Source organism: Oryza sativa, chromosome 2, assembly GCF_034140825.1.
Source record: "Oryza sativa Japonica Group chromosome 2, ASM3414082v1".
Lineage (NCBI taxonomy): Eukaryota > Viridiplantae > Streptophyta > Magnoliopsida > Poales > Poaceae > Oryza > Oryza sativa.
The window spans coordinates 25,909,454-25,936,474 of record NC_089036.1 but is presented as its reverse complement, the minus strand read 5'-3'; the positions used below and the strand labels follow the sequence as shown (position 1 = coordinate 25,936,474).

The 27,021-nt window shown below is 44.1% G+C and overlaps 4 protein-coding genes across 8 annotated transcripts; 1 reads left to right on the top strand and 3 right to left on the bottom strand.

Moving 5' to 3' along the window:
* Positions 1 to 37: 37 nt before the first annotated feature.
* LOC4330073 (serine carboxypeptidase-like 34) lies at positions 38 to 7,281 on the bottom strand. The gene is made up of 10 exons (XM_015769887.3): positions 6,917 to 7,281; positions 2,067 to 2,174; positions 1,846 to 1,941; positions 1,651 to 1,743; positions 1,470 to 1,558; positions 1,088 to 1,384; positions 860 to 996; positions 673 to 765; positions 459 to 564; positions 38 to 382 (listed from the first exon to the last, which is right to left on the bottom strand). Exons 1-10 carry the CDS (start codon positions 7,200 to 7,202, stop codon positions 230 to 232), a joined length of 1,458 nt encoding a protein of 485 aa, XP_015625373.1. The 5' UTR covers positions 7,203 to 7,281; the 3' UTR covers positions 38 to 229.
* A 3,429-nt stretch (positions 7,282 to 10,710) lies between these two features.
* On the bottom strand, positions 10,711 to 15,107 carry LOC4330072 (uncharacterized). Of its 4 annotated transcripts, none has more exons than XR_001543364.3 (5): positions 14,925 to 15,107; positions 14,384 to 14,496; positions 13,711 to 13,967; positions 12,184 to 13,173; positions 10,711 to 11,380 (listed from the first exon to the last, which is right to left on the bottom strand). XR_001543364.3 is itself a non-coding variant. In XM_015769889.3 (5 exons), exons 1-4 carry the CDS (start codon positions 14,952 to 14,954, stop codon positions 12,356 to 12,358), a joined length of 1,218 nt encoding a protein of 405 aa, XP_015625375.1. In that variant the 5' UTR covers positions 14,955 to 15,107; the 3' UTR covers positions 10,711 to 11,380; positions 12,331 to 12,355. The 4 variants fall into 4 exon arrangements, 3 of the variants coding, with proteins under 3 accessions (XP_015625375.1, XP_015625376.1, XP_015625374.1); XM_015769889.3 differs by having other exon boundaries at positions 12,331 to 13,173; XM_015769890.3 differs by having other exon boundaries at positions 12,339 to 13,173.
* Positions 15,108 to 16,406: 1,299 nt separating this feature from the next.
* LOC4330071 (uncharacterized) lies at positions 16,407 to 18,886 on the bottom strand. 2 transcript variants are annotated; one of them, XM_015771389.3, is made up of 2 exons: positions 17,852 to 18,886; positions 16,407 to 16,704 (listed from the first exon to the last, which is right to left on the bottom strand). In XM_015771389.3, exon 1 carries the CDS (start codon positions 18,761 to 18,763, stop codon positions 17,867 to 17,869), a length of 897 nt encoding a protein of 298 aa, XP_015626875.1. In that variant the 5' UTR covers positions 18,764 to 18,886; the 3' UTR covers positions 16,407 to 16,704; positions 17,852 to 17,866. The 2 variants fall into 2 exon arrangements, with proteins under 2 accessions (XP_015626875.1, XP_015626876.1); XM_015771390.3 differs by having other exon boundaries at positions 16,407 to 16,673.
* Positions 18,887 to 23,592: 4,706 nt separating this feature from the next.
* On the top strand, positions 23,593 to 26,669 carry LOC107276804 (UDP-glycosyltransferase 82A1). The gene is made up of 2 exons (XM_015769023.3): positions 23,593 to 24,294; positions 25,464 to 26,669. Exons 1-2 carry the CDS (start codon positions 23,739 to 23,741, stop codon positions 26,465 to 26,467), a joined length of 1,560 nt encoding a protein of 519 aa, XP_015624509.1. The 5' UTR covers positions 23,593 to 23,738; the 3' UTR covers positions 26,468 to 26,669.
* Positions 26,670 to 27,021: the final 352 nt, after the last annotated feature.

Genomic DNA, 27,021 nt, shown 5'->3' with positions numbered 1-27,021 from the left:
ATACAGATCACCCGTTGTTGTATTGCGAGCATCGAAATCAATCAACACTATATATGATTTTATTGTTATCGATTGTTCCAATCGAATTTCCACTGTGTTACATGACTTGGAGTCTTGGACCAAAGAAAAGAAAATTTCCTGATCAGTTGGTATCGCTGGAAAACAACCTAGTGGGCGCACGACGCCCGTTCCTCGCCATCGTTGAAGAAGGCAGACTGCATGCGAGCGACTAGGGGAACGCCGTCGGAGGCATCTTCTTGTCAGCCAAGAAGTGGCTGAAGAGGCTGAGCGCCTGCCTCGGCGCGTGCAGGGGAACCTCGTGCCCGGCGCCGCGGATCGTCACGAACGTCAGGCCCTCGTAGAGGATCGTCCATCCTCCAACCTGCATAAATGGTTCAGTTTGATGCTCACAACGACCTGTTTCTGAATATTTCTTTGTTGTAGGATGGTTTAATTACCTGCTGATGGTCGTACCACGGCGTCCACTCCTGCACCGTCTTCAGCCCAAGCTTGTTCAGGGTGAGCCTCGTCGACGTCACGGGGATCCTTCCATCGGTGTCACCGCTGCACCCAGTGAAACTCATTGTCAGCTCAATTCAAACGCCATGCATCTATTGCTGTGTACACGTTGTTCAGACATGCTGAAGTATACTACAAGGATGTTTTTTTCACCTGAAAACCCAGACCCTGATGCCGCCGGCGACGAGCTTACGGATGATGGGGAGAGTCGAGAAGGGAGCATCTCTCCACTTGCCGATCACGTCGCTGCAACAAACACACCGTCACAAAACGATTCTGTCAACTCAAAGCTTCAAAGACTCAAAAGAGAACAGAGGTTGCAAACGCTTATTGTTTGCACCTGCAGTGCGTCCAGTTGTAGCCGATATTGGTCACGTTGGCGTGCAGCGCCTCCTGCACGTCAGCCCGGTTGAAGTACACCTCGGCGTGATCCGACGTGCACGGATCGTACCCCGCCGGCCTCATGTACCACCCATGCTGTTACAAAATGACACCAAAAAAAAATCATGTTGTTTCTTCTCTCTGAAAAAATGTGATCGTTCTGTGTGCCGATGAGTTGCCTACGCACGTATTTGGAGAAGATTTTTGGGGCGGCGCCGTGGACGGCGACCTGGCGCTGGCCGAACGCCGCCGACGACGAGACCTCGGTGCAGACGGGGGTGTAGAGGCTGTACATGTCGATGAGGCGGTACACGGCGAAGTACTCGGTGAGCGCGCTGTCGCACGCGTCGGTCACGTTCTCCATGCTGAAGTTGCAGTACTTCTTGACGTCGGCGTACACCCGGTCCGAGATGACGGCGTGGTCCCAGGCGTAGTCGATCATGCCCGTCTGGTCCGTCTCGTCGTCCATCAGGGCATTCCCTATCTGCGTCAGAGTAATGAGACGACGTGATCGAAGAAATAAAATTGTATGAGATCAGTATTAGTTCGAGGCAGAATTGTGTAGCTACCATGAAACCCTTGAAGTTGATGTAGTTCTCCTTGGGGCCTTGCTTGTTGCCGTCGAAAATCTTCTCCGAAAGCTGTGGAACGTAATGCCCTGACAATAACGCAATCCGGGAATAATGAGCTCGCATCACGATTTTTTCAGAAGCTAGATGCTGAAGTGTGTATGTGTATCAGTTCAGTTACCAGCGTAGCTCTCTCCAGCGATGTAGAAGTCGTGAGATTTGTACTGAGGGAAGCGCTTGAACCAGTTGAGCAGGAAGATGTAAGCATCATCAGCTGCGTGCATGGCAATCCGAGTTCAGATACTGTTTGGATCATCCAAAATTGACCCCTTTTTTTTATCAGAGTATTCTGTTGTTGATGTAGAGGTTAATTTACCGGTGATCTTGTCGCCAAGCTGCTGCAGATCGGAGCTTGTGTTAGTGTATGAGAAGCCGACACCCACAGGGGACTCCAGGAACATCAGATTGGCCTCTGCAGATTTTTAACAGTGAACATTCAGTTGTGCCAAAAAAAAAAACTCTGAACCCCTGTTCATTGCGAGGAGTCAGTGACAGACTAACAGAATGCAGGGTTTGGCATGAACAAGCAGTACGTGCCTTTGTTCCACGAGTACTTGTTCCATTTTAGCTCCGGCTTGCCCTTCTGCACCAAGAATGGACCGAGCTCCTCCGCTTCTCCATACCCAACAGACGAACACCCAGGCCCTGCAGCAAAAACAGCAACATTTGTCATCCTAACTCAAACACTCAGTACACACTCCTGACGAAGAATTACACACAGGGTTTTTAAGCTACTAGCTCATAATCACGAACGAAAAGAGAGAAAAAAAAAAGAAACTTCACATGCATGGTGAACGTCGACCGTTAAAACGTTGCAGAGACCAGTAGATCAGTCGTGTCCATCCCGCGCGAGAGACAACGACGCGATCACGAGCACGAGTACGACACGGCACGGGTCGCCATCCAGTCATAGGCCACACCACAGCGGAAGCAGCAGCAGCCAGCTAGCTTAGCTAATGGACCGAATTATTCGCGCATTTCTAACGAGAAACCGAGCTTAGACACAGCTCACTTTCGCGCTCCCGATCCCTTTCCGGCGTCCTGCCTGCCTGCACGTGAACGTGATCCATCTCATTCGACCAGTTCACGGCGTGCATGGGTGACTCCGCGCGCGGCACAGTACGCAGCCACGCGCGCGCCCGGTGAGATCCAGCACCGGGCCACCGGCACAGGCGCGCACAGCCGTGGCCCCCGTGGGCGCTCGCGTACCGTCGTTTCAGATATTTTCCCCGGCCGGCAAGGCAGGCAGGGAAGGCAGGCAGCGGCAGTAGTAGCTTCGATCCGTTCCGTGGTGGGGCGCGCCCGCGGGTTGGGCTCGATCGGGCACGCGAGGTGGTGGCCGTGTCACGACGCGCGGCCGGTGGTGGCGCATGCTTTTGCTTAGCTGGTCCCCGCCCGTGTAGCATGCAGCAGTGGCCAGCGGTGTGTAGTAGCGTACGCCTCCGCCTCAGCGCGCCACTGCTCGCTATAGAAGTAGCGATGATTGGTGGCCGGTGGCCCGGTGTGCGCGTCCGTCCTCCTCGGTCGCGCGTGAAAGCGGCGCCATACCGACCGACCCGCTTTGTTTCTTGTCTCCATGTACATGATACTACGTGGACCGTTGGTGATACGGTGCGTGCGTGCGTGCGTGCGGCCGTGCGCTAGCGAGCACCCCCGTGCAGTCGTGCTCCGTATGCCTTTCCGGGTCGATGGGTACGTACGCGTAGTGCGGTTCCAACTTCCATATAGGCAGAAACAGAAGGCGACGACGAGTGAACTTTTCTACCCTTTTACTCTTTTAGTCTCTGGAAGCTTGCTCTGAGCTATATATGTGGGTAAAAGGGAATCGGCGGCACCAACAGCTGACGGTTGTTCGTTTTTCACGTGTACGTTTCCAAACTATATGTACATTTTTAAAAATATTTTCTGTAGAAAAGTTATTTAAAAAAATTACGTTAATTCATTTGTTAAGTTTGTTTTAACTAATCCTTAATTATTATACGCTAATGGATCGTTTCATATTACGTGCGAAGAGATGGAGGTTGCCCCAACCTTCACCTCTAAACACAGCCAACCTCTTTGTTGACCTTTAGAATTTTAAGAAGTAATTGGTAAAAAAATTTAGCTGGTGAGAATCTAGAAAAGCTATAAATTCTATCTATTTATTTTCTAAATTATATAACTACATATTTTTAAAACCTAGATAAAAATTAGACTATTTATGAAAAGTTTTAGTTTTGAAAGAAACCGTAGCTACCATAAATTCCTAAAACAAGACCTAAACAAGCTTGTTTTGGTCTCCTCTAAAAATATTAAATAATAGGTTAATACTGCACACAACAGGGCCAAGTTTCCTTTAAAAAAAAGAACAACAACAACAAGAAGAAGAGAGCGCAAGAACAGTAAGTGTCTCTCCTAACCACTAATCGGACTTTGTCGGATGGTGTGTAATTGTTCTTTCCTAACAAATCCCAACTAACAACCATAACTACATAGAATTTTCAACGTTACTAGGTTCTGACTGACATATCACAGATGCTTCGACGCCTTCTGATTGAGTGCAACCAAAAAACTCAACTGATGCAAGCAAGCAAAATGATATAAGCCCCCAGACCACCTCTGCCACTTTGCTTCAGATGCTGGCAAAAACCGCGCGGCTTAATTCAGATCCCGATGAGGATGTGAATTGTGCCGGAAGATCAGCTTATCGCCGGGAAACGGACACCCGCGAGGCCCCATTGGCTGCGTGGATCTCCCTTTGTTCCCGGAGCAAGCTAGCTGCTAGCCTGGCTCGTGTTGACCATGCCAAGCAGGATTGGCTATCCCTCTGGTTGCTACCAGCAACCAGTCCAAATGCAGAAATCCAGCAGCATTTCGTTCTCTAGCTGCTGCTGCAGCTAGCTCGCATGGATCGCGCCCATCCTTCTCGATCGAACGGGGGTATTCATGCAGTCCATATCGTGGGGGGTCCCCGGGCGGCTTGTCTTGGACCAGCTGCTAGGAGAGTACGATATGCTCTTGGCTGGACAGCAAATCCGTCTGGCTAGCGAGCTAGCTCATCGATCAAGCGGATGGATTCACCGGTACGTTCGTGAGGATGAGCAGGCCACAGTGACAGTGGTGGACCTCGTCAGACTTGTTCTGTGCTAACTTGAACGTGTATTTGGCTAATTTTTCAAATTGGAGGTGAATGGGGCTCGGTCTGTAGTATAATTGAACTGGGACAAACACTGAACTCAATTCAAAACTTAATCCTGCCTTCTCTATCTAGTAGATTAACTTATCTCATATAGCAAAAAACTGAGGCACCACAAATTATACTCTGGACCGTGCAAACTTTCTCCTAAAGAGAACAAACTAGCTAGTTACTTTCCAACCCTTCAATTTTCCAACTCTTCGTCTCCGGCGCTTTCGACTGGGACGGCGCCTCAGAGCAGCTACATATGTATGTGTCCTCTAGTTGTGTTTTGTTACTCTCGTTCTGATTTTTTTCTAAAGAGAAACACGGAGATGAGATGTTGACATATGCAACGAATAATTACAATATGCGCTGTTGGATGAGATTCATTCGGATAGAGTGAACATTGGAGGGTTTCAGGCTGAGTTTGAGAAAGAGGAGATAGAGAAGATTGGGAAGATACGTAAAACGAGGTGAGCTATTAGTGCATGATTAATTGAGTATTAATTATTTCAATTTCAAAAATGGACTAATATAATTTTTTAAAGCAACTTTCCTATAGAAAATTTTTATAAAAAATACACCGTTTAATAGTTTAAGAAGCGTGACGCGGAAAAAAATGTGCATTCTATCTCCAATCTCCCAGAACGAACGCTGCCTCAATCACAGGTTTTTGGAAGCCGTTCAGGGGAACGCCCGGTTTTGGCCTCCTAAACTAGTTTTAGCATCTGAACCGTTATGGTGCAGACAATGATTTTCTTTTCAGATTTTCTGATAGTAATTTTATTTTTGAAGAGTTTTAGACAATAAATTTTTTGAGACAATTTACATTTTTTTAAAAAAAGGATAAAAAAGATGAATTACATCACCAGCCTCTGCAACTAAGATACACAGCCAATTGAAGGCGACGAGTTGTAGACTAACTAACTAATATTTCTTTTTGTTACGTAGGCTTCAATTTGCACAGGAATATTCTGGCCAGTTTTTGTGAGCAATAGCCAATTCTGAATCCGGTGATCACTGACAATGGCGTACCTGGCTCAAAGCTACGGCCGGAGCTGGGTTACGCGTGTGGCTGAATATTGTTTGGCAATGTTATGCAAGTTGGTCAAATAAATGTGATAAGTCGACTGTACATTAGCCATTGAAAGAGACTCTACGCAATTAAGGTGTACTCTTTTCGTTCTAAAATATAAGAGATTTTGGGTGAATAAGATATATTCTAGTATTACGAATCTGAATAGGCTCTCTGTCCATATTCATAATATTATCATGTGTCTCATCCAACCAAAATCTTTTATATATTTTAAGATGGAGGGAGTAGGAGTATGTGACTAAAGTAGGTACTTCACTTGAGTTAGTTATAATAGCATACAGACTATTACTCCATGAAACTGCCAATAGTGAATTATGCTAGCTGGAGGACAACCATTTGATGGGATAGCAGATGGCTCCTCTTTTCGCTTGAAATGCTGATTAATTGATTGGTTAGTTGGGCATGGTGATTGTACTATGATAGACACTTGAAACATGCATTCACTTACGACATGTCACAATTCACACATACTGATATTGTCATCTCTACCCGAGCCTCTTAATCACTACGATATCATCAATGTATATATACTTCAAAACATTAAAGAAGAAATGTCTAGTTTGAGTTTTAGAGGTAACGAGAAGATCACATCTTAGGATTAGTCGATTAGATCATTCCCAGCAACATTTTTATAGAAAACCCAGTATCATTTTTGTGCTCCAGAAAACCTTTAACACCCAGCGATTTTAAGTTCTTAGGGTAATTTTATCATCCTTAAAAAGATACTAGACGTACTACTCTTTTTAGTATAAAATTTGCTGTAAAATCTTCGTACCTCCAGATACTTTCTCAAGAAGTAAAAAAATTCTCTCTTACGTAAGGTAAAAAGGTATCATACTTTTTAATATTAAAGATACCTGGCACACAAAATTTCGCACTAAAAATAATTTTAGAACATTTCGGAACTTCGAATTTTCCTTAAAACACTCCGTTAGAAAAAAGTGAGATCGCCATTCTATCTTCATTCGTAATTAACATCAATATAAATATAAGAAATGTTAGAATGACTTAAATTGTGAAACAGAGGGAGTGATTAATACCGAGTTAATGCGCACACAAATTTTGTGGAGCAAAGGCAAATGGCAGTTGGTGGTAGAAGTGGTTAATTGTGTGTCGAGTGCTAGTATTACGTACCGCCGTTGAGCCAGAGGACGAGGGGCTTCTTGTCGGCGGCGGCGGTGGCCTCGAAGAACCAGTAGAAGAGCGCGCGGCCGTGCGTCTCGTTCACCGTCACGTACCCGGCGTACTGCGCGAACCGCACGGCGGGTTGCCCCGGCAGCCTCGTCACGCGGTCGGCCTCCTGCTGCCGCGCGGCCTCCGCGTCCAGCTGAGGCGAGCCGCCAGCGGCCGCGGCGCAGAGCGAGAGCAACGCGAGCGCGAGGAAGGAGGAGGAGACGGCGGCAGCGGTAGCGCCGGCCATTGTTGTGTGTGGCGCGCTGTATAGCTGGTGCCTACCGTACCGCGCGCTAGCTGCTGCCGGTGCATCGTCCTCGGCGGATTATATATAGAGAGAGCAGGAGCAGTGAGCACAGTTTGATAATGACAAAATTTACTAAATACATTGTTTACTATCGACAAAATTTGATCAAATAACCTCTTTGTGATCGCATTGACGACATAGGAAAAATCCTCAATTCTAACGGAGGTATATGACCAAATATTTAATATACTGTAATTGGAATAATATTGCAACCGTATCCTGCTTACGGCTACTCCAGTAGAGTTTACATAGCCGAGGTGATAAGTGGAGCGCTTCTAAATTATAAATGACCATTCCTCAATCCTAGGATATATGATACTCCATTCGTCCCATCTTAAATATAACTATTGTTTTCTGCGTCTAATTTTAATTGTTTATCTTATTTTTTTTAAAAAAAAATTAAAACATAAGTTACGAGTAAAATACTATTGATTTTTATCATCTCATAAAAAATACTGATTATAATATTTTTTAAATAAGACGGACGATCAAGTTGAACACGGAAACTCATATTTACATTTAAAATAGAACGGAGGGAGTAGTACAGGATGTTTGTCTGACACACCAACAGAATTTGGGAGAAAACGAGAAAGCAAATCTAAAAATTAAGGCCTGGGTATGCATGTACGACACATATACACGTAAATGGTGCCGTATCTAAAAATACTAATCGAATGAAATTGCTCCCAATCAGAAAAAAATACAAAAGTTGGTTTATTGAGGACAACGGATCGAAATACATACTATGTGTTTGGTTTATTTAAACTTTAGTCTAATACTCAAATTAAAAATATCCCAATGCTTGGACTTCCTGAAACTCAATTCAAAATTGTGTTTGGTTTGACCGAGCAGGAATTTTAGAAGATTTTTAGTTGCTATAATTAAAAATACCCCTATGTTTGGTTTTATGTACTCTTGTGCTCACTCTGGTTATAAATATTTAGTGTTTATAACAAAGTTCGCTCATACCTTTAAAATTCCGAACACCAATAATTTCTCACATGCTTAAATTTAAAAACTAAATAAATGGTTTAAGGTTGTTATTGAATGTTCATACTAAATATTTGTTGGTGCTATCTATACTACTTATAAAATAACAAGTTTTATACTTGATTTTCATACATTTTAATTCTTTTTTTGCGAGGTCATATTTTATTTATGTCACACTGGAGTGTCTTTTTTTTGCTTTGATTGTCACTAGTTAAAGCCCTTTAATGAGTACATATCATTATTTGCTTTGATTGTCAAATACTCTGTTTCATGTTGTTATTGTACTCTACGTATGATGCTCGCTGCAGTTAATCACATACTAAATTCGTTGCTGATACGCTTTTTTTTTCTCCAGAGAGAATCACATGCAGTGCTTTTTCAGTAATTTGAGATATCACAGCATTTTTTTTATCTCGTACTGCAAAGCAACTATTGAGTGGCAAGCAAAAATTGTTCATAACTTGTTTTGAGGGCAGTACATATTCGAAGCTGTCATGCAGATATCTTCCGTGCTTGTTTACTAACTTCAGGAGATCATAAAAGCAGTCTCTGAACTTGACGTTTTGTGGGTGGATTTAGCGTGTGCAGCTAACGAGTAAGAACTGAGATCAGTGTTTTTTTTTTCTGTGTACAACATGCCAAAACATTGCATGGATGACGGAAAGAACAGTATTATTTTGAGATTCGAAGTTCTGGATGAACTTTGCGCCGGCCTGACAGAGCTTTGCCGGACAACTTTGGTCTTGGCTTCGTCGTTCAAAAAAAAACTTTGGTCTTGGCTTCGCTTTTTGTTTCAACTTAAATTTTAAGCTAAATTACAGTAAGAAGGTGTGCGTGTGCGCAGTATGCTACTACATCGTTTTGTCCGTTTGGAAATTACAGAGAATGCACTTCCAAGCTCCAGGAATCGATTCGGCATTTCGGCCGGCACATGTCTTTCCTGAATGTTTTTGTTTTGCCAAAACTTTTTTTTTACAGAAAATTCGCTCCCTGCAATTTAGGCAATTTGGTAAATCTTGTACTAAGACAAGCAAGTCAGGATGCTTAATTTTAGAGTTAATTTTGATGTTTAATTTACTTTTTTTATTGGTTTTTAATAAGTCGCTAAAAACATATATATATATATATATATATATATATATATATATATATATATATATATATATATATATATATATATATATATATATATATATATATATATATATATATATATATATATATATATAAGTTACATTGATAAGTCATTTTTTTCCATTAATAAGTGTGACGGCTGATAGAAAACGATGGAGCTGTTAACTGTCAAACTTGTATTGGGAAGAGTAGGGCCGCATATAAAAAAAAATTCCTAAGTTATCACCAGAAAGATGGGCTATCAAGATTCAAGCAGGAAGCAAATTCTGATTTGGTCAACAGAATGTGTTTTTATTCTATGTGATTAGATTGAATACATCTCTCTCTCTCGTATTCCGTGCAAAGGATGATGATATTATTTTTTTTAAAAAAGAGAGAAGTACTATAATTCTAGATTTCTTAAGATACTGCAAATAAATATTTCTTCACAATGTTTGTACTTCAAAAAAAAAAAAACTCCACGATGATAACCTAAGAATTGCACATATAGCGACATCATCACTGAAAATGTAGCAGTTTCAGTTGTGACTTGTGGGCACAAACCAAACCATTCTTAAACTTAATAATGAAGCAAAATGTGATTTGGCCTGAATATGTTTGTTCTAGATGGTTAAATTCAATACTATATCTCAAAATGTAGGCGGTACAAGTCTACTTTTTATATTTGACAATTAATACACGTGGAAAACATGTAATTTGGTTACATAGAAATAGTATTGGCCATCATTTTTTTTCTTGAGTAATACTTATATACCTTAATATGCTATTATAAATTGTACTTCTAAAACTTCGACAAAAATCTAAAACATCCTATTATTTGTAACAGGTGAAGTTCAGCAATTAAAAACATCCCTTATGCTCGAAGCATCAGGATTCTTTAGTATGTTTTAAAGAAAAGTTCAAGTAAGAAATTAGATATTCAAGGAAGAGAAGGCACGTTAAACTAACAAGTCAACAGCTCATCTCATATGCCGGACCATTTAGGCCTGGTTTAATTCCCAATTTTTTTTCCAAAAACGTTACATTAAATCTTTGAACACATGCATGTAGCATTAAATATAGATATAAACAAAAACTAATTGCATAGTTTGTATGGAAATCGTGAGACGAATCTTTTAAGTCTAATTAGTTCATCATTAGCTATAAGTGCTATAGTAACCCATATGTGCTAATGATGGTTTAATTAGGCTCAAAAGATTCGTCTCGCGGTTTCCAGGCGAGTTATGAAATTAGTTTTTTCATTCGTGTCAAAAACCCCTTCCAACATCCGGTCAAACATCCGATGTGACATCTAAAAATTTTTTTTTCGCGAATTAAACAAGGCCTGAATCAATCATGATCGTCATCCCCTCAAGAAATCTCATTAGTTGTTGTCAGTATATTGCAATATCAAGCTTTGATCAGGTGGAGACAAACTCCGACCGAAACTAATCCCCAAACACTAGCTTTAGTACAATAATGTGTCTCGTTGTGCTGTTGCTAACCTATTTTATGTCAACACGTTGCGACAAACTGACAGCAAGCTTGCTTGTTCTCTCAATAATTTGGTTTTTTGTTCCATTCCCAAATGAGTTGGCAACTTAATTAACTCGCAGGAGGATAGATACTTCCTGTAATGATAAACTTGATTTGATGCTCTTCATCAATTGAATATTCAGCTCCAACAGAAAATGAATATTCACTATTCAGCATGTTGCCACCAATCTGAACAAGTGATGCTCGATGTGAAAGCGAAGGCACAATTGCAACCCCAAAATACCGGGGAACAACACAAGATTTAATCCTGGAGATCATAAAATACATTGGCCAGCTAACTTGGTGGATAGTCTTCCTCCGAGCAAAATCAAAATCTTAAGGCTTCCCGGAGTAACCATTTGACCAAAGTACATTTCTTATCATCTTAGCAAAGAACAGTGTGTTCTTTCAGAATCGATTGAGATAGCACCAGTCACCAGGCAAGCATATTCCAAGGAGATGAGCAGAAACACGTCCATCTGCAGACAGCAATACAGCATGGTTCAATGGAGTGCATAGTCAGCAGTCAACTTGCATACATGACATTCAGTGAAGCGGGAATTTCACGGAAGAACGGGTAATGCGGCAAAGAAGGCACAATTAGATAAACTTTGGCCATGCACTATAGCATGAGTTCAGTTCAGGACAGATGAGCACCACAATACTGGATACCCATCATGATATTGAGCAACTTGAAGCAGCCCTACCAGCACTACTACTACTACTACTACTCTATATGACGATCATCTCAAAGGAAATCACTAGATAAGAAATAAAAGCTGTATTTGCTCATCTTTCATGTTTCAGATGTATGGATGGCTATAGCACCACTGCACCAATGAACTAATATTTGCTTGGCAAATGATCAAGAAAATCAAACTATCAAACTACTATTGGACTCTATGCCATGATATTCTAATCTTGAAATGCCAAAACTAGCTGGCGAACATTCTAGGACAACTCTAGTACTTGACAGTCAGATTAAAAGGTAAATCAATTCAATAAGGAAATAAGTTTTGTACTTGTTACATATAAGAAAACAACGAAAGGCAGGCAGCAAAAATGTCAGGATTCCCTTTTCTATGCACAACCATATGATAGTACTTATTTAGCAACCGTAATGATATATCCATAACCATTGATGAATTATTTCCCCGTAAGAATATTGGGATTAAGAACACATAGTTCCCAGGACTAATGACCATGTAACTGGTAGTTTGGTACTCATATTTTTTATGCATTACAAAAGCCTTGTGAGAAGAGTATAGAACAGGCACTCTACCAAAATGGTAATTAAGATCAAGGACTCCAGATGAGCATAATAAAATTGCCATCTCACTTCAGAAGCTAAATCACTCCCAGTTGCAATTTGCCGATCGACACCGGGACAAAAATAATTGTTAGAAAGCAATGCAGGAAGAATTGTTACAGGCTCACAGCTAAGATGTGCAAAACTAGCTCCATCGTCTCTTATCCTCTTCTTCATCAACTGGGATATACCACTCTGGTCGCTTCTTCGAGTTGCTGTACCGGTAGTTCAGGAAGAGCTCTTCATCACATATGGACCTTGTACTCACCAGCACTAGAGTCTTCAGAACTGGAGACTCCCCTTCCTGATTACCAGAACGTCCAGACTTGAACCAGAATGAACCAAATCGTTTCATTGTAACGGGCTCTTCTTCACCACCAAAAGTAATGTTAGGGATGTAGACTCTCATGTCCTTCTCTGTCAATGGAAAATCATATGGGCAGATCATGACATTGGGAGTTGACCCTTTTGGTGGATGGTTTGCAAAGTGACCAAAAGCGAGTGGGTTTCGTCGTTCAAGCACTTCCCCAAAATTTTCAGTGTGACCCTTCTTCAGAGGCTTGCTGAGCATCCTCCATGCCCTATCAGAGTTGCTCTCTTGGCTTTTGGATGGCACTGCATTGTAATCCACCAAATCTGAGCCATCCCATATTTCTCTGCTATCACCACCTAATTGCCATGGTTTGGCATCAATTATTGTTCCATCATACCTTGTGATCAGATAGTTGTTGCACGCGTCGATTTTTGGGTATCCAGGGATATATCGATAATAAGCAGGTGAATATACAACTCCAGGGTAGATGGCTAGGACAGCACCAGCATTAGTTTCTCCAGATAAGAACAGACCTTGCCCTGCATCTTTGTGAGGGATTTGTGACGGCCTGATGTCAAGGGTGTATTGAAAGTGATCCCTAAATTTATTTGACAATTCAGCGCGATTTAAAGGCCTAGTAGAAGGGACATCTGCACTGCAGAGTAAATGGATCAGAACTAAGCTTCTCAGGATTCAACTCATAAAAGGAAATATGTAAGTGTAACTGTGTCTCCAAATGTAACAAACATGATGAACACAAAAATTTCGCTGCAAACAGAGATATGGGGTTAACATAATGCATATACTTATTTCTGTTTAGCCTACTTCAGCAGCACAAAATTGATTAAGGATGTTAAATCATGGTACGTAAAACTGAAGCATAAGCGAAGTACACAAAAATAGGCAGTTTGCTAGCCAAGCAAGTACTTGTCATATCTGATGAACAATATTATACTTCGTCCCTTTCCAACGAATGATCAAGATTTGAAATGAAAACACAGGCACTGTACTGTGATTGTCATATTTGAACTCAGAAGTATGCTTTGGTGCAAAAAAAAAGTCAAAAGTATCAGTTACTAATGGTACTTATGCAAACACATAATGTACTAACCAATTTTGACTGATACTGTATGCAAGTGGAGAACTGCGGATGTACTAATTCAATGCATTTAGTTAGAACAAATTACCTGGCTTGTTTGCAGATGCAACTCCTGTGCCAACAGCGAAACTCAACCCACTACGCCGAGGATAATTATTAGCTTCTGAAGCACCATTTTTTGTATCAGGAAGAAGAATGCTATCCATTGCTTGACACATATTTGTAAGTTGATAGTGAACATTCTCCTGTACTTGCTTCTGCTGCTCAGAAACAGAAGCTTTGCTAGCCATGTCAATAATCTCCTCTGCGTCCTTCTCTTCAGCATTAGCCCCCAAACGGTAATAGCTGAGCACACATCGAAAAGAACTCAGGTTAGGAAAATAGTCATCTTCATAATGCAGTTGAAAGGCTGTGGTGAATTAACATTTTGAACATAGTAATAATAAATCATATATTTTAGTGGGATGATCCGCCAGTTGCTGATAACAGAAGAGTTTGAAAGATGCACATGTCTAACCAAAGGGTTTCAAGAAGATCAAGTGTGTGTAGCATCTAAACTATGAGAATCCAACGACTACCTTAATTGCTTTTATTGCTTATTAGAGGTTTACATTATTTAAACTAAATTTGAAATAGTGGTTTCAGGTGTTCGTTATTTACGGAAACACAAAAACTACATGCTGCATACACATAACTGGATATCCATCTGCGGCATATTACAGTGAAAAGGAACTGGTATTTTTCTTCAGATATTGGCAAACCTGGTGTAGAGAAACAGGCGATTTACGTCAGCTTCGAATTGGAGATGCCTTGGATCTCGAGCAAACAATCGATTGTTAGCAAACATCGGATTCTTAGCCAGTGTTTTGACAGCCTGGAAATGCATCAGTTAATGAATTGGAACAAAAAAAAAGTACCGACAAAATGAATATCATAATGTTGTTCGATGGGACAAGCACTGCATTCATTTAGTCATTTGAGTCGGCATTAGAAAGAGTGTGCCGAAGTCAAGCACACATCAACCGAATCAACACAAGAAAGTGAAGAAATTCTACGAAAGAAAGGCAGGGACGACGGAGAGCGCAACAGAGGTAAAACAATGACTTGCAACTATACAAACTAGATTGCCCACAGCCTAGTTACAATCAAAATGCCACCAGATTCCACAAGCATAAACAAAAAAGAAATCCGCGTGTTAACCGGATCCACGGCGCTTCTCTCGCTCGCGCAAGGAGCAGATCGGGATCCGGAGGTGATGGTTTGCGGGGGGATGTAGACGGCGAAGAGAGAAAGCGTGTGTACCTCTTGGAACCTGATGAAGAGGGAGCCCATGCCTGCTTTGGCTTGGCTTGGCTGGCGGTGGCGGCCGCTGGCCGCTGTGCTTGTCTGGTCGCGCGGGCCGGGGCGAGAAGAGCGCGACGACGCCAGCGGCCGGCGTAGCGGTGAGGTTGAGAGCTTCGGGAATCAGGAGGCGGCGATCAGTCTACTGGTGGTGGGTGAGAAGAAGGGTTTTGGCGTCGGGAATTGGGCCGCCCCCACATCTTCGTGGACTTTAGCCCGTTACTGTTTGGGTCGGCTCTGCATTTTATTTTATTTTTACTTTTTGCAATTAGCTGATCTTTTTCCAGAACGAACAATTACCTGATTTTAACATTTCGGGTCTCATCGGTTACCTAAAAGCTTATTATAGGTTGTAATAGATTATTAGAAAAAGATAATAATTTATGTGTAAGATTTTTATATGTATTCTTAGCAATATAAAAACCAATATGGAAAGAGAAATTACGTTGAGAATATCTTAAAATTAAGTTTTCAAATTTAAATTTTGATTTTGGGTTATTCTTTTTAGGGTAAACGATGGGGCTCGTAGACATATGCTGCTTTAGTAGGAAATCCGTAAGGTATATGAACGAACTTCTAAATTGGAGAAGAGGATATTTATAAGGATACTTTTATTATGTAATACTTCCTCCGTTCCAGAATATAAGAAATTTTAGCGTTGGACACGGTTACTAAGAAAGTAGGTTGGACACGGTTACTAAGAAAGTAGGTAAAGTGAGTGGTGGAGAGTTGTGATTGAATGAGTAATGGAGGTAGGTGGGAAAAGTAAATGGTGGAGGATTGTAATTTTATTGGTGGAAAAATTGTTATATTTTGGATAAATTCTAAGTGCTAAAAGTTGTTATATTTTGGAATAGAGGGAGTAGCACCTTGCATGAAGATGCTATGAGAGGGCATGGCGCATTTTCTACATGCCCTGATGCTTAGATTCCAGTACCGAAAGGAAGAAGTTCCATGTTTCGGACAATGGTATTTGTATCCATATACTTTTCTTGAGCCCTGCATAATCTCTTCCTAAATTAGTTAAGCATCACCAGCAACAGTGCTATTTCCTGCTCGTTTGATACGACATTGTTCTTCACCTAACCGATGTTCTATTATTCTCAGTTTCCTATTCGTGCTTCACTTATTTTAAATTAGTCTGGATAATGAAACTTGCTCTTCACTGAAGCAAAGCCGCGACGGCATGATAGTCAAGTTGGGAACTCCTCGTAGTTCATCAAGCCAAGCGAACCTCTGTAATCGGTTAAGTGTGTGGTATGTTCAGGGAAACCCTGGGTATGCTCCGATGATGAAACTGCTCTGAAGGACGTAATGTCCTCATTAAAAAAAAACTAGGTGTTCAGTGCAAAAGGCTAAAGTAACCAGACATTGGATTAAAAAAAAGTCATTTTACCAGGGCGAAAGGCCTAACCAAAATGGCATCAGATAAATACACAAGAATGGAATTTCAAACATGTCACTATGGAATATACCGGTAAGAAGGTATCCATTTACATCAGAATAGGTGGATATGGTGAATTGGTGAATCCTCAATTTGAAGGACCTTACAGAATCTCCGTCTCATCCAATTGTGTTCATATACAAATCGATTACCTGCATTTGGACTAAACCAAGTATGTGCAGGTATAATTCAATGATCCACCCATCCAGGTTGGGATGAACAAGTGATCGTGGAACCTCTGCTTTCCCGATTCATACGATGATGCTCTGAAGTTATAAAAAGCATCAGGCTCCATGCCTGTTAAGCCCCAAGCATCAATTCATTAAAAACAATCCACTTCTGTAACTTGGTCTAGTTCATATGCAGATCATAGTTTATGGAGTACTACATAAATGCAACAATTTTGATCACAGAATAGTGAATATTAAACAAAATTATGCAAGTTTGTAATATACCAAACTTGTCATGTTTAACTACTTTAAGATTCAGATCATCTTTCCTAGCTTCATAAGAATCAAAAGTCAAATGACTCCTTCCGCTACAATGCCCAGAACTGCAATGATGAATGTCAAAACACTAGTATGGCTGACATGGAGTTCCAGCTCAAAACTTATCCAGATCTAAATTGATTATCTACTATATGTCTGGTGACCAAAAGATGGTCAAACCTTTCAGCTAGTTTACATCATAAACCCTTTTCTTATTAGTCGATTACTCCAGCCATCTATGAACACTGTGCTCCATTATCTAAAAAATGAACACTGTGCTCCATTCTGACAGCCTAACAAACAAGTCTCAAGTAAGTAACTTCTGAGGCCCTGTACAGTGCTCCCCTTCTGAAATATAAAACCAGCTCGGCTGGCTTAGGTTTAAAAAAAAAAGTAACTTCTGAGGCTTCCTGTGTAGTCAGGAAACTGAAAATACCTTTTAGTGAATCAGAACATCACAGTATCAATCATAATTTTTAGATAGCACACAAATTCATATTGTTTTGATAGAAGGCCTAAACCACCAGGGCAAAGTAAGAGACAATCAACTCCCTTAAATCAAACAAGACCACACTGAATGATCAACATGGACATCTTAATGAAAACTAATTGGTCACTGAGACAACCGAATGAACATATACGCTCTAACCCCTAATGTTAGGCAGAACGCAAAACTATGCCTTGGCAAGGAGGAATTTGCAGTTGAGATACAACAATACAAAGGACCTTACGAAGTTATCAGTATGGAAGGAATAAAATTTCCTTAGATTTGCAATAAATATCAGCAGTAGCTCAATTCAGGCAATCAAGACAACATGTAAGGAGCCGAACACATCGGCAACCTGAATAACAAGTGGCAACCTGAATAATAACAAGTTAAGTTTATGTAGTATAAGAACTGAACCTTGGATCTAATAACAACAACAACATGGCCATGGGACACGAAAAGGTTTCACCTTTGCGGCCACAGCTCACACCGCGGAGGGCTCCTCGACATCTCTGCCCCTTCCGCCGACGCCAGCGGCGCTGTGGTGCGGCAGGTCAACGCCAGTGGCGCCCTCGGGTATCAGGGACGCGGGGCGGTTCTCAATTACCTCGTCGATGAGCCCCCAATCGCGCGCCTCCTCGGGGTCCATGAAGAGGTCGCGCTCCATGCACTGCTCGATCTTGTCGATCTCCTGGCCGGTGTGCTTCTGGTAGATCTTGTTGAGGCGGTCGCGCAGCTTGAGAATCTCCTTGGCCTGGATGGCGATGTCGGTGGCCTGGCCCTGCGCGCCCCCGGATGGCTGGTGAATCATGACCCGCGCGTTGGGCAGCGCCCGGCGCTCCCCGCGCGCGCCGGCGGCGAGCAGGAGGGAGCCCATGGACGCGGCCTGGCCGATGCAGAGCGTGGTGACGGGGCAGCGGATGTACTGCATGGTGTCGTAGATCGCGAGCCCCGCGGTGACGACCCCGCCCGGGGAGTTGATGTAGAGGTGGACCGGCTTGAGCGGGTTCTCCGACTCGAGGAAGAGCAGCTGCGCGACGACGAGCGAGGCGGTCTCGTCGGCGATTGGCCCGTGGATGAGCACGATCCGCTCCTTGAGCAGGCGCGAGAAGATGTCGTACGCCCTCTCCCCGCGCGAGGTGGTCTCGATGACCATCGGCACCAGGCCGAACGCCTGGTGCGACGAGTACCCCGCCGGCTGCTGCGGCTGCGGCTGGTACGGCATGGGCGACGACGAGAAGTACGCCCGCGGCGCCGGCGCCGCCACCGCCAGCCGCCGCAGCGCGGGCCCCGCCGCCGAGCCGGGCCTCGCCCTGGGCTTGGGGGAGAAGGCGGGGAGCGGCGAGGCGGAGGCTAGGTGGGCGAGGGCGGAGGGCGTCATGGCTGCCGCTGCCGGTTCGGATTGGATTCGGGGATTTCGAGCGAAGTGAAATTTGGGGATATGAGATGGGGAGGAAGGTGAGTTATAACGAGGAACGGATAGGGCGAGGCGAGGAGAGAAGGCGAGACGGTGCGCTTCGGCTTGGATCTTTTTGTTTGGTTGGGGGCTTGGGGCTCTTTCCTGCGGTGCCTGTCGTCTTGGGCCTTGCTTGTGTGGCAAGAAAGAATTTGGCCCATATAAGAATAGTAGTAGTATATTCCTTCTTATGTTCGTGGCCTTTCCCCTCTGTTTTGTTTTCTTCTGTCAGTTTCGCTGGATTTTGGTCGGATTTGACTGAATTTTGTGGCGTTTCTGCAACAAATGATGGAAAGCTCACAAGTTCAGACCTTGTAGCTAGTAGTGTACTACTAGTGCAGCGCAACCTGTGCAGTTTGAACTGAGTTACCGAGCTTGTTGTGGAGCGGCAGGAGCCAAAAGATGAGATTGTTCAGTTCGGCGTACACACAGGCAAAGTGAGTCAGTGACACGGTGGTAAAAACAAGCACGTTAACCCGATGAAATCCACTCCTTTATCTTCCGTCGCCAAGAGAGATCGACGGCCGAGACGGGTCCAAGTCGGCAGGGGGTCCAATTGGCCGAGAAAGCGCAGCAACCTCGTGGCGCCGGAGCGTGCGATGTGGCATGCGGCGGCGGCTGTACGGCGCGAAGCTGATGCGTGAAAGAAGGCTCCTCTCACTTTGGCTTTCTCTCCGACTTGGCGCGCGTGCGGGTGACAATCGCCGTCCCACGCACACTCCTGGCCTCCTGGGCTCCTGGCTGCTGCTAGTCTGCTACGGCGATGTCCGGTTAGTTATGCAGCTACTTTTCAGTAATCAGTGGCTTGGTTTACAGCCAGAGAAACCGGTTAGATTTTTTTCACTTCGATATTTTTTTCAGAAACCAGAACAGACAAAGAGGGCAAACTGCCGTTTCATTTCTTCTTTCCTCTTTCTAGGTGAAAGCTAAGCTCGGAAACTTTCTTTTTTGCACGTTTGTTGCCGAAATTTTTGACAAATTGATCCTCAAAACATATTTATAAAATAGATCGTATCGAAAATTAATTGTAAAGACCATTAGCGCCAAACTAAGGTGGCACCTATTTGCCATGTAATCTAAACTCAGCGTCACATGCATAGCCCGGCTGTAGAGACCTTTTGTTTCTACCCAAAGGTTCAAGACTTGAATCTCCTGTCTCCCTTTTTTTTTCACTAACGTAGTAGCGTGGTCCTCATCTAGTTCAAGTTTTAAAGAATCATATGTTATCAATTTTATTGTATTTTTAAACTTCGAAGTTAAACTTACCTTACATAATATTTATCCTTTTTGTTTCTTTACGTTTTGGAACAGAATCTTAGCATCAATGTTTTGATACGATGTAAGTTCTTTTTTCAAAAGGATATGTCAAAATTTTGGCACTTGTTGGCAATACTCTTTTTTTCTGGCCATGTCATGTTTCATTTTCCATCTCCAAGACCCTACATGGGCCTTGCTAGTACCACCAATTTATGGGTTTTCAGCTAGGAATAAGTTCACTTTGTGACCCTCAAAAGTGATCGAAATCTAATCCGTGACCCTAAACCGCAAAACCGGATATCTCGACCCCTCAACTCTTAAAACCGGTGTCATTTGACTCCCTCGGCGGTTTTGGAGGGCGATTTCGCTGACGTGGCGCCTACGTGGCAGTATTGACTCGGTCTTCTTTCCATGTGGCGTTGACGTGGCGCTTAGGTGGCATTAGAAATAAAAAATATGTGTGGGACCTATTTGTCATCCACCAAAAGTATGGGTGGGACCCATTGACATGTGGGGCCCACATAAAACCATGCTCTCCTCATCCTCCCTCTCTCTCATACTCTTCGGCGAGCGGCGGCTGAGGGATGGGGGCTGGCGGTGGCGGCAACCAGCGGCGGCGGCGGGAGGGCGGGCGGGTGAGGGCGGCGGCAGCTCGTCGCAATGGGAGGACGAGGGGAGTCGGTGGCGGTGCGAGCGGCGGCTGAGGGACGGGGACCGGCAGGCGGGAGCCGGTGGCGACGGCGGGAGGGCGGGCGGATGAGGGCGGCGACGGCTTGTGGCAGTGGGAGGACATGGGGAGCCGGCGGCGGCGGGAGGGTGGGCGGGTGAGGGCGGCGGTGGCTCGTGGCAGTGGGAGGACGAGGGGAGCCGGCGGCGGTGCGAGTAGTGGCTGAGGGACGGGCCGGGGCCGGTGGGCGGGAACTGGCGGCGGCGGCTTGTGGTAGTGGGAGGATGTGGGGAGCCGGCGGCGGCTGCTCGTGGCAGAGGGAGGACGAGGGGAAGCGGCGGCCGCGGCGACCGGATCATGGCGCTTCTCCTCTCGGTGGACAGCCGCGTAGCGGGGTGATGGCGTGAGGCGACCTCCTCAGCGGCGCGCTCTCCCTCCTCCCTCTCCTCGAGTGGTTCCGCGGTTCGGCCTCGCCGTGGGGCCGCGCGGTTTCGTCGTCGTCCGCGACCACGCCTTTTCCAGGCACGTGCTATGCGAGAAAGGGGCTGGTCACCGAGGTATCCAAGTTCCTCTTCGGCCGCTTCGCCGCCGACCACGCCGCCATCGCCATCGCCATTGCAGGAGTCAAAGTCGAAGTCGCCGCCGCGGCGTGCTTCTCCCGCCCGCCACCGTTCCCCTCGTCCTCCCACTGCCACGAGTTGCCGCCGCCCTCGCCCGCCCGCCTGCCCTCCCGCCGCCACCCACCACTGCCGCCCGCCGACTGCCGCCGCCGCTTGCCGAAGAGAAAGAGAGAGAGGGAGGATGAGGAAGCATGGTTTATGTGGGTCCCACCCATACTTTGGTGGATGACAAATGGGTCTCACACATATTTTTTATTTCTAATGCCACCTAAGTGCCACATAGGCGCCACGTCAGCGAAACCGCTCTCCAAAACCACTGAGGGAGTCAAATTGCACCGGTTTTAAGAGTTGGAGGGTCGAGATATCCGGTTTTGTGGTTTAGGGTTACGAATTAGATTTCGATCACTTTGAGGGTCACAAAGTGAACTTATTCCTTTCAGCTACTGCGGCTTATCCTCTGTGGACCACACTACTGTGATCTTCTTTCTTAACATACAGAGGCCCATTTTTTTAGGGTTCTGGAGACAGTTTGACCTCCACACAGTTTGACAGATCGCAATGTCTTTTGACACAATGTTTAAAACATGCAACTCAAATATGTGTTCATATCCAAATCGGACAGTACGAGACTCCTCTGGTCACTTTCATTACAGATGAAAGTCAGACCTGGCAGAACTAATTTTCACGATACTGGAAGATTGGTGCATATATACTTTATTCATTATTGTATTGTTCTGGTTAAGAGTTTCTAACATGTGTTACATACTTACTATATGATACTTGTATTTTTTTAATTAGATACGGAGATAGTACTTGTAAAAGAATTTCAAAATAATGAGTACTTATGTAACTGTTTAGGTTACCTTCATTGCTCGTGTAAAAACTAATTAATAATAGTAAATTACACCTTTCACTAAGCAAAATGTAGTCCATCATTCCACTACATCTACTAGGTGATATATGGGCTTGTTTGGCTAGTTGCCCAAACGAACCTTACCTAAAATTTGACATATTTTACATTACCAAATTTAGATGTTGTTTGGTTTGTCTTACTAACTTTTGATTGTGTTTTTATGAGAGGAAACTTCCGGAATTACTAAAGTTTGGTAGGATAATAATGGTAATATTATGTTTAGTTTCTTACCCTACAAAAATTTGATGATTTAAGAGTAAATTATATTAGTGGTATATAAATTTTATAGGCGGATGTAATCTAATACACAAACTTGCAAGATGCTTATTTCAGTGCACAGACTTGCATGGTCTGTGTGAACCAAGGCTAAGCATGCATGGTTAATCTTACTGAGTTGAACCTTTATTAGGATGCAACATATGTACACATATCAGGATGATGCCATCTAGAAACATGCATGTGCTCAGTTAAATATATAATAGTAGATGTTGATTATACAGGGGAATAATATATAGAAGTATGAAGGATAAAATGAATTGTAAACAATAAAAAACACAAATAAATACTAAGTAGAGGTCATTCACAAATGTGGTATGCCTTTTATGACCTTTTGATGCGTGCGCATGCCATTGTAAGTAGGTTTCAACTCACAATTATTAGTCATGACGTGTCGCTCCAGTATTGTTTCGCACGTACTGGACAACTTCATACACTAAATAGGCAGTTTGTAAGCTTGTGCATTAGGTGGCATGCACCTACCTGTAAATTCGTGTACAACCAGTGCAATTTACTTGTAATATAATTTAAAAAATTTTTAAGGTTGAAAGTGGCAGGCGCAGTGTTCTCATAAGATGTCTACTAGCTATATTTATTAGCTATATTTATTTTCTAGTGGGTTATTTGTTTAATTATATGTAGCAGATTTGGGTAGTTAAAAATTTGATACAATACATTATGTACAAAGGTATATGGTAATTTAAATGTCACTTAATAAGTGGTATATTAAACCGTCTGTTTAAATACGAGTATAAATGTTCATTCCATTATTTAAAAAAAATACGAGTATAAACAGCGGACATCCTCGCCCACTCTGTCATCAGGTGTAGGATTAGCACACAGTTTCGACGAGACCTCTGTATCAGCAGATGGATAACCGTGTCGTCAGGTGCCGCTGATAAGGAATGGAGCGTTTACTTTGCGTTAAGAAATGACAAGCGAACAATGTTTTAATTAAGCGAATGTCAAAATGGGTCTTGAAAGGAACGTGACCAAGGAGGAGAGATCGCTAGCTGGCTAAAATCAAAGCCGAGCTCCCCAGGCGCGCCGCGCGCCGCGCCCTCGGCCTCGATCTTTTAACTCCCAGACACATCACGTTGCGCCACGCGATCGAGTTCATCGCTTCCGGTCTTCGATCCGCCACGCGATCGCCGGCCGCCGCCCGGCATGGGCACCGGACGCAAGCCTGTCGACGGCGATGGCGACGGCGCTGCATCAGCCGTCGTCTTCCTCGTGCCGTTCCCGGCGCAGGGCCACGTAACCCCGATGCTCCACCTGGCGCGCGCCCTCGCCGCGCGCGGCGACGTCGCGCCCACCGTCGTCCTGCCCGATTTCATCCACCGCCGCGTCGTGCGGGCCGGCGGGAACGGCGGCGGAGGCGGCGTGGCGCTCGCCTCCTTCCCCAGCGGCATCCCGGGCGGCGACGACGGAGACGGCGATCCGGGCTTCGCCAGCATCGTGCACGCCATGGAGAACCGCATGCCCGCGCACCTGGAGCGCGTGCTCATGCTCATGCGCGACGACGACGACGACCGCCTTGCAGCTGCTGGACGGAGGGCAGCGTGCCTAACCGTCGTCGTCGACGTACTGGCGTCGTGGGCCGTCCCGGTGGCCACGAGGTGCGGCGTGGCGGCCGTGGGGTTCTGGCCGGCGATGCTGGCGAGCTACCGCGTCGTGGCGGCCATACCCGAGCTCATCGACAGGGGGCTCGTCTCGGAATACGGTATGCGCTGCTGCAACGTCCATGCATCCCATTTCTGGCTTTCTGCTTTTTTTTCTTCTATTTTAACTACAATTCTCGATCTGGTGCAAATGACTTTTGAATTGTCATAAGCACATCACAAAATACTGTACTACGTTAATTCTATAGATGGCTAGTACTCTTTAGTAAAAAAAAAATGTTTTGAACATCGAAATTATCTTCAGGTTGCAACTTTGAATGTTATTTTTTAAAATAGTAAAAAAAATCCAACAAACTTATAATCCTATACATATCAAGGTAGTTTTTGAGGTAATATATCACGCATACAATTTTATACTCCCTTCATCTAACAATATACTCCCAACATTTCTCAATAGAAGGCATAATTGTTCCTGATGCAAAGACCAACTAAACAAGTAAATATTTCTAGGTTATTTATCATGGATTAAGGATATTTAAGGTCGAGGAGAAAAAAAATAGTGCTCATTTAGGATGAATGGGGGGTTTGAGAATAATTGGGGCAAAAAGGGAAGAAATTTTAGTAATTAAGAAGTGGTTGATGCGAGAAATACTAGTGTAGTAATTTATATATTATTGGATAATATTTAAATGCTTCAATTGCTTATATTTTTGGACAGACAATGTACATCTAATCTAAAAATTTTAAATAATGGTGTTTTTAAAAGCTTTGCATATGAAACACATCTAAAATGGCATGTTTTAAAATAACTAATAGTATGACATCAAATTGTTACCATGACTTATTTAATGGTACTACCCGCTCACACATGTATATAATAACAATTAATGATGTACCATAAAAGACTTTAAAATAGACAGATCGAAAGTCTTAAAAATTGCATTGACATACGGATGCAATTCAAGCATGGAAGAATACAAGTAGGACAGGCCGTTGGGAACTTGAGAAGCATCTTACTGTATTTATTCACTATAGCAATTAATTTAGTATCCTTATTTAGCAATTTGTATACCCGTGTCTTTCTTTTAAGAAGTAGCACGTTGAATAGTGGTCTAACCAAACCTATTATTACATATTTACATCCACTCTCAATTTTTAAATTTTTCAAGAATAATTTCCCCCAGTCATGTGCCAATGTTCAGTTTACAGCTGCGATTAGGGTTTTACAGATCAATACCTTTAATTTTTTCCCCTTTCTTTTTGGAAACAGGTATTCCCATATTGGCAAACGGATTCAACAAAAACCAGGGCCAAGTAAAAGCAAACCTCCAGGCTGAAATCATCAGCTTATTCCCCGAAGAACTAGAGCTAAGCACCACAGATTTGCCATGGCTCGTCGGCGACGCGGCGACCCAGAAATCAAGATTCGCCTTCTGGCTCCGGACAATGGAGCGCGTGAAGACCCTCCGCTGCATCCTCGTCAACTCCTTCCCCGGCGAGGCCATCGCCGCCGGCGCCGACCAGCAACAGCCATTGCCGCAGGACCAGCAAATCCTCCAAGTTGGACCATTGCTAGCCACCATCGTCACTGATCGAGCAAAAGGCAACAGCAACTTGCGGTGTTCGCCAATGAAGACGACGAAGAACGACACCAGCACGTGTCAGGCAGACGACAGAACCAGCTGCATGGAATGGCTCGACCAGCAGCGTCCAGGTTCGGTGGCGTACGTCTCGTTCGGGACATGGGTCGCGCCGATCGCGCCGGGCGAGATCACCGAGCTCGCCGTCGGCCTGGAGGCCACCGGCCGGCCGTTCCTGTGGGTCCTCAAGGACGACCCGTCGTGGCGAGCCGGCCTCCCCGCCGGATACACGGATCAGTACTCCGGCCGCGGCAAGATCGTCGCGTGGGCGCCGCAGGAGGACGTCCTCGCGCACGGCGCCGTCGGGTGCTACCTCACGCACTGCGGCTGGAACTCGACGCTGGAGGCGATACGGCACGGGGTTCGCATGCTGTGCTACCCGGTGGCCGGCGACCAGTTCATCAACTGCGCGTACATCGTCAGGGCGTGGGGGATAGGGATCAGGCTGCGCAGTGCCGACCGTGGCGAGGTGGTGGATTGCGTCGGGAGGATCATGGAAGGCGAGGACGGGAGGCGCTTGCGGGAGAAGCTGGATGAGCTGAGGGAGAGGGTTATGGCGGGTGAGGCATTGTGCGTAGCAAAGAGGAACATTGAGGAATTCATTCGTGGGATTAGTGGACAGAGATTACAATAGGGGCTTGTTAATTTGATCGTGAACGTTATTAATTGCCGTGAAAGAAAAAGGATAGTTTGATCAATATGAAGCATCTTAAGGAATTAACCGAAGCGCTTAATGAGTCATAAAAAAATGTGTCATGCCGCTGACTCGTTCGTGTAAACATTTTGTTGCCTAAGAGCGAAGATGTACATTAATCCTAAATCATGCATGCTTCATACATGTGGTGCTCTATTATATTGTTCTACAAATTTATGTTTGTTTATGTCTTTTGTATTGTGATACTGAGAGTCTATACCCTAGCGGCTAGCGGTATGACATTTTTCACAAATTTCAATCAAATTCTAGTTGAACTTGGATCAATTTTTACGTTTCAAATTTGAATTCTCGAAAACTGTAGCACCCGTATTTTATTTGCTTTTATTTAAAAATCTTGTCATTTAAAATTTTGGAGTTAATTTGGTTCTTAATTGATTTTGTGCCAAATAGATCTCAAATCCTCTCTTAGAATTGCCTTTAAAATTTCTGTGACATCCTAGGTCAAATTCAAATTCAAATCCTTTGAAATCTCC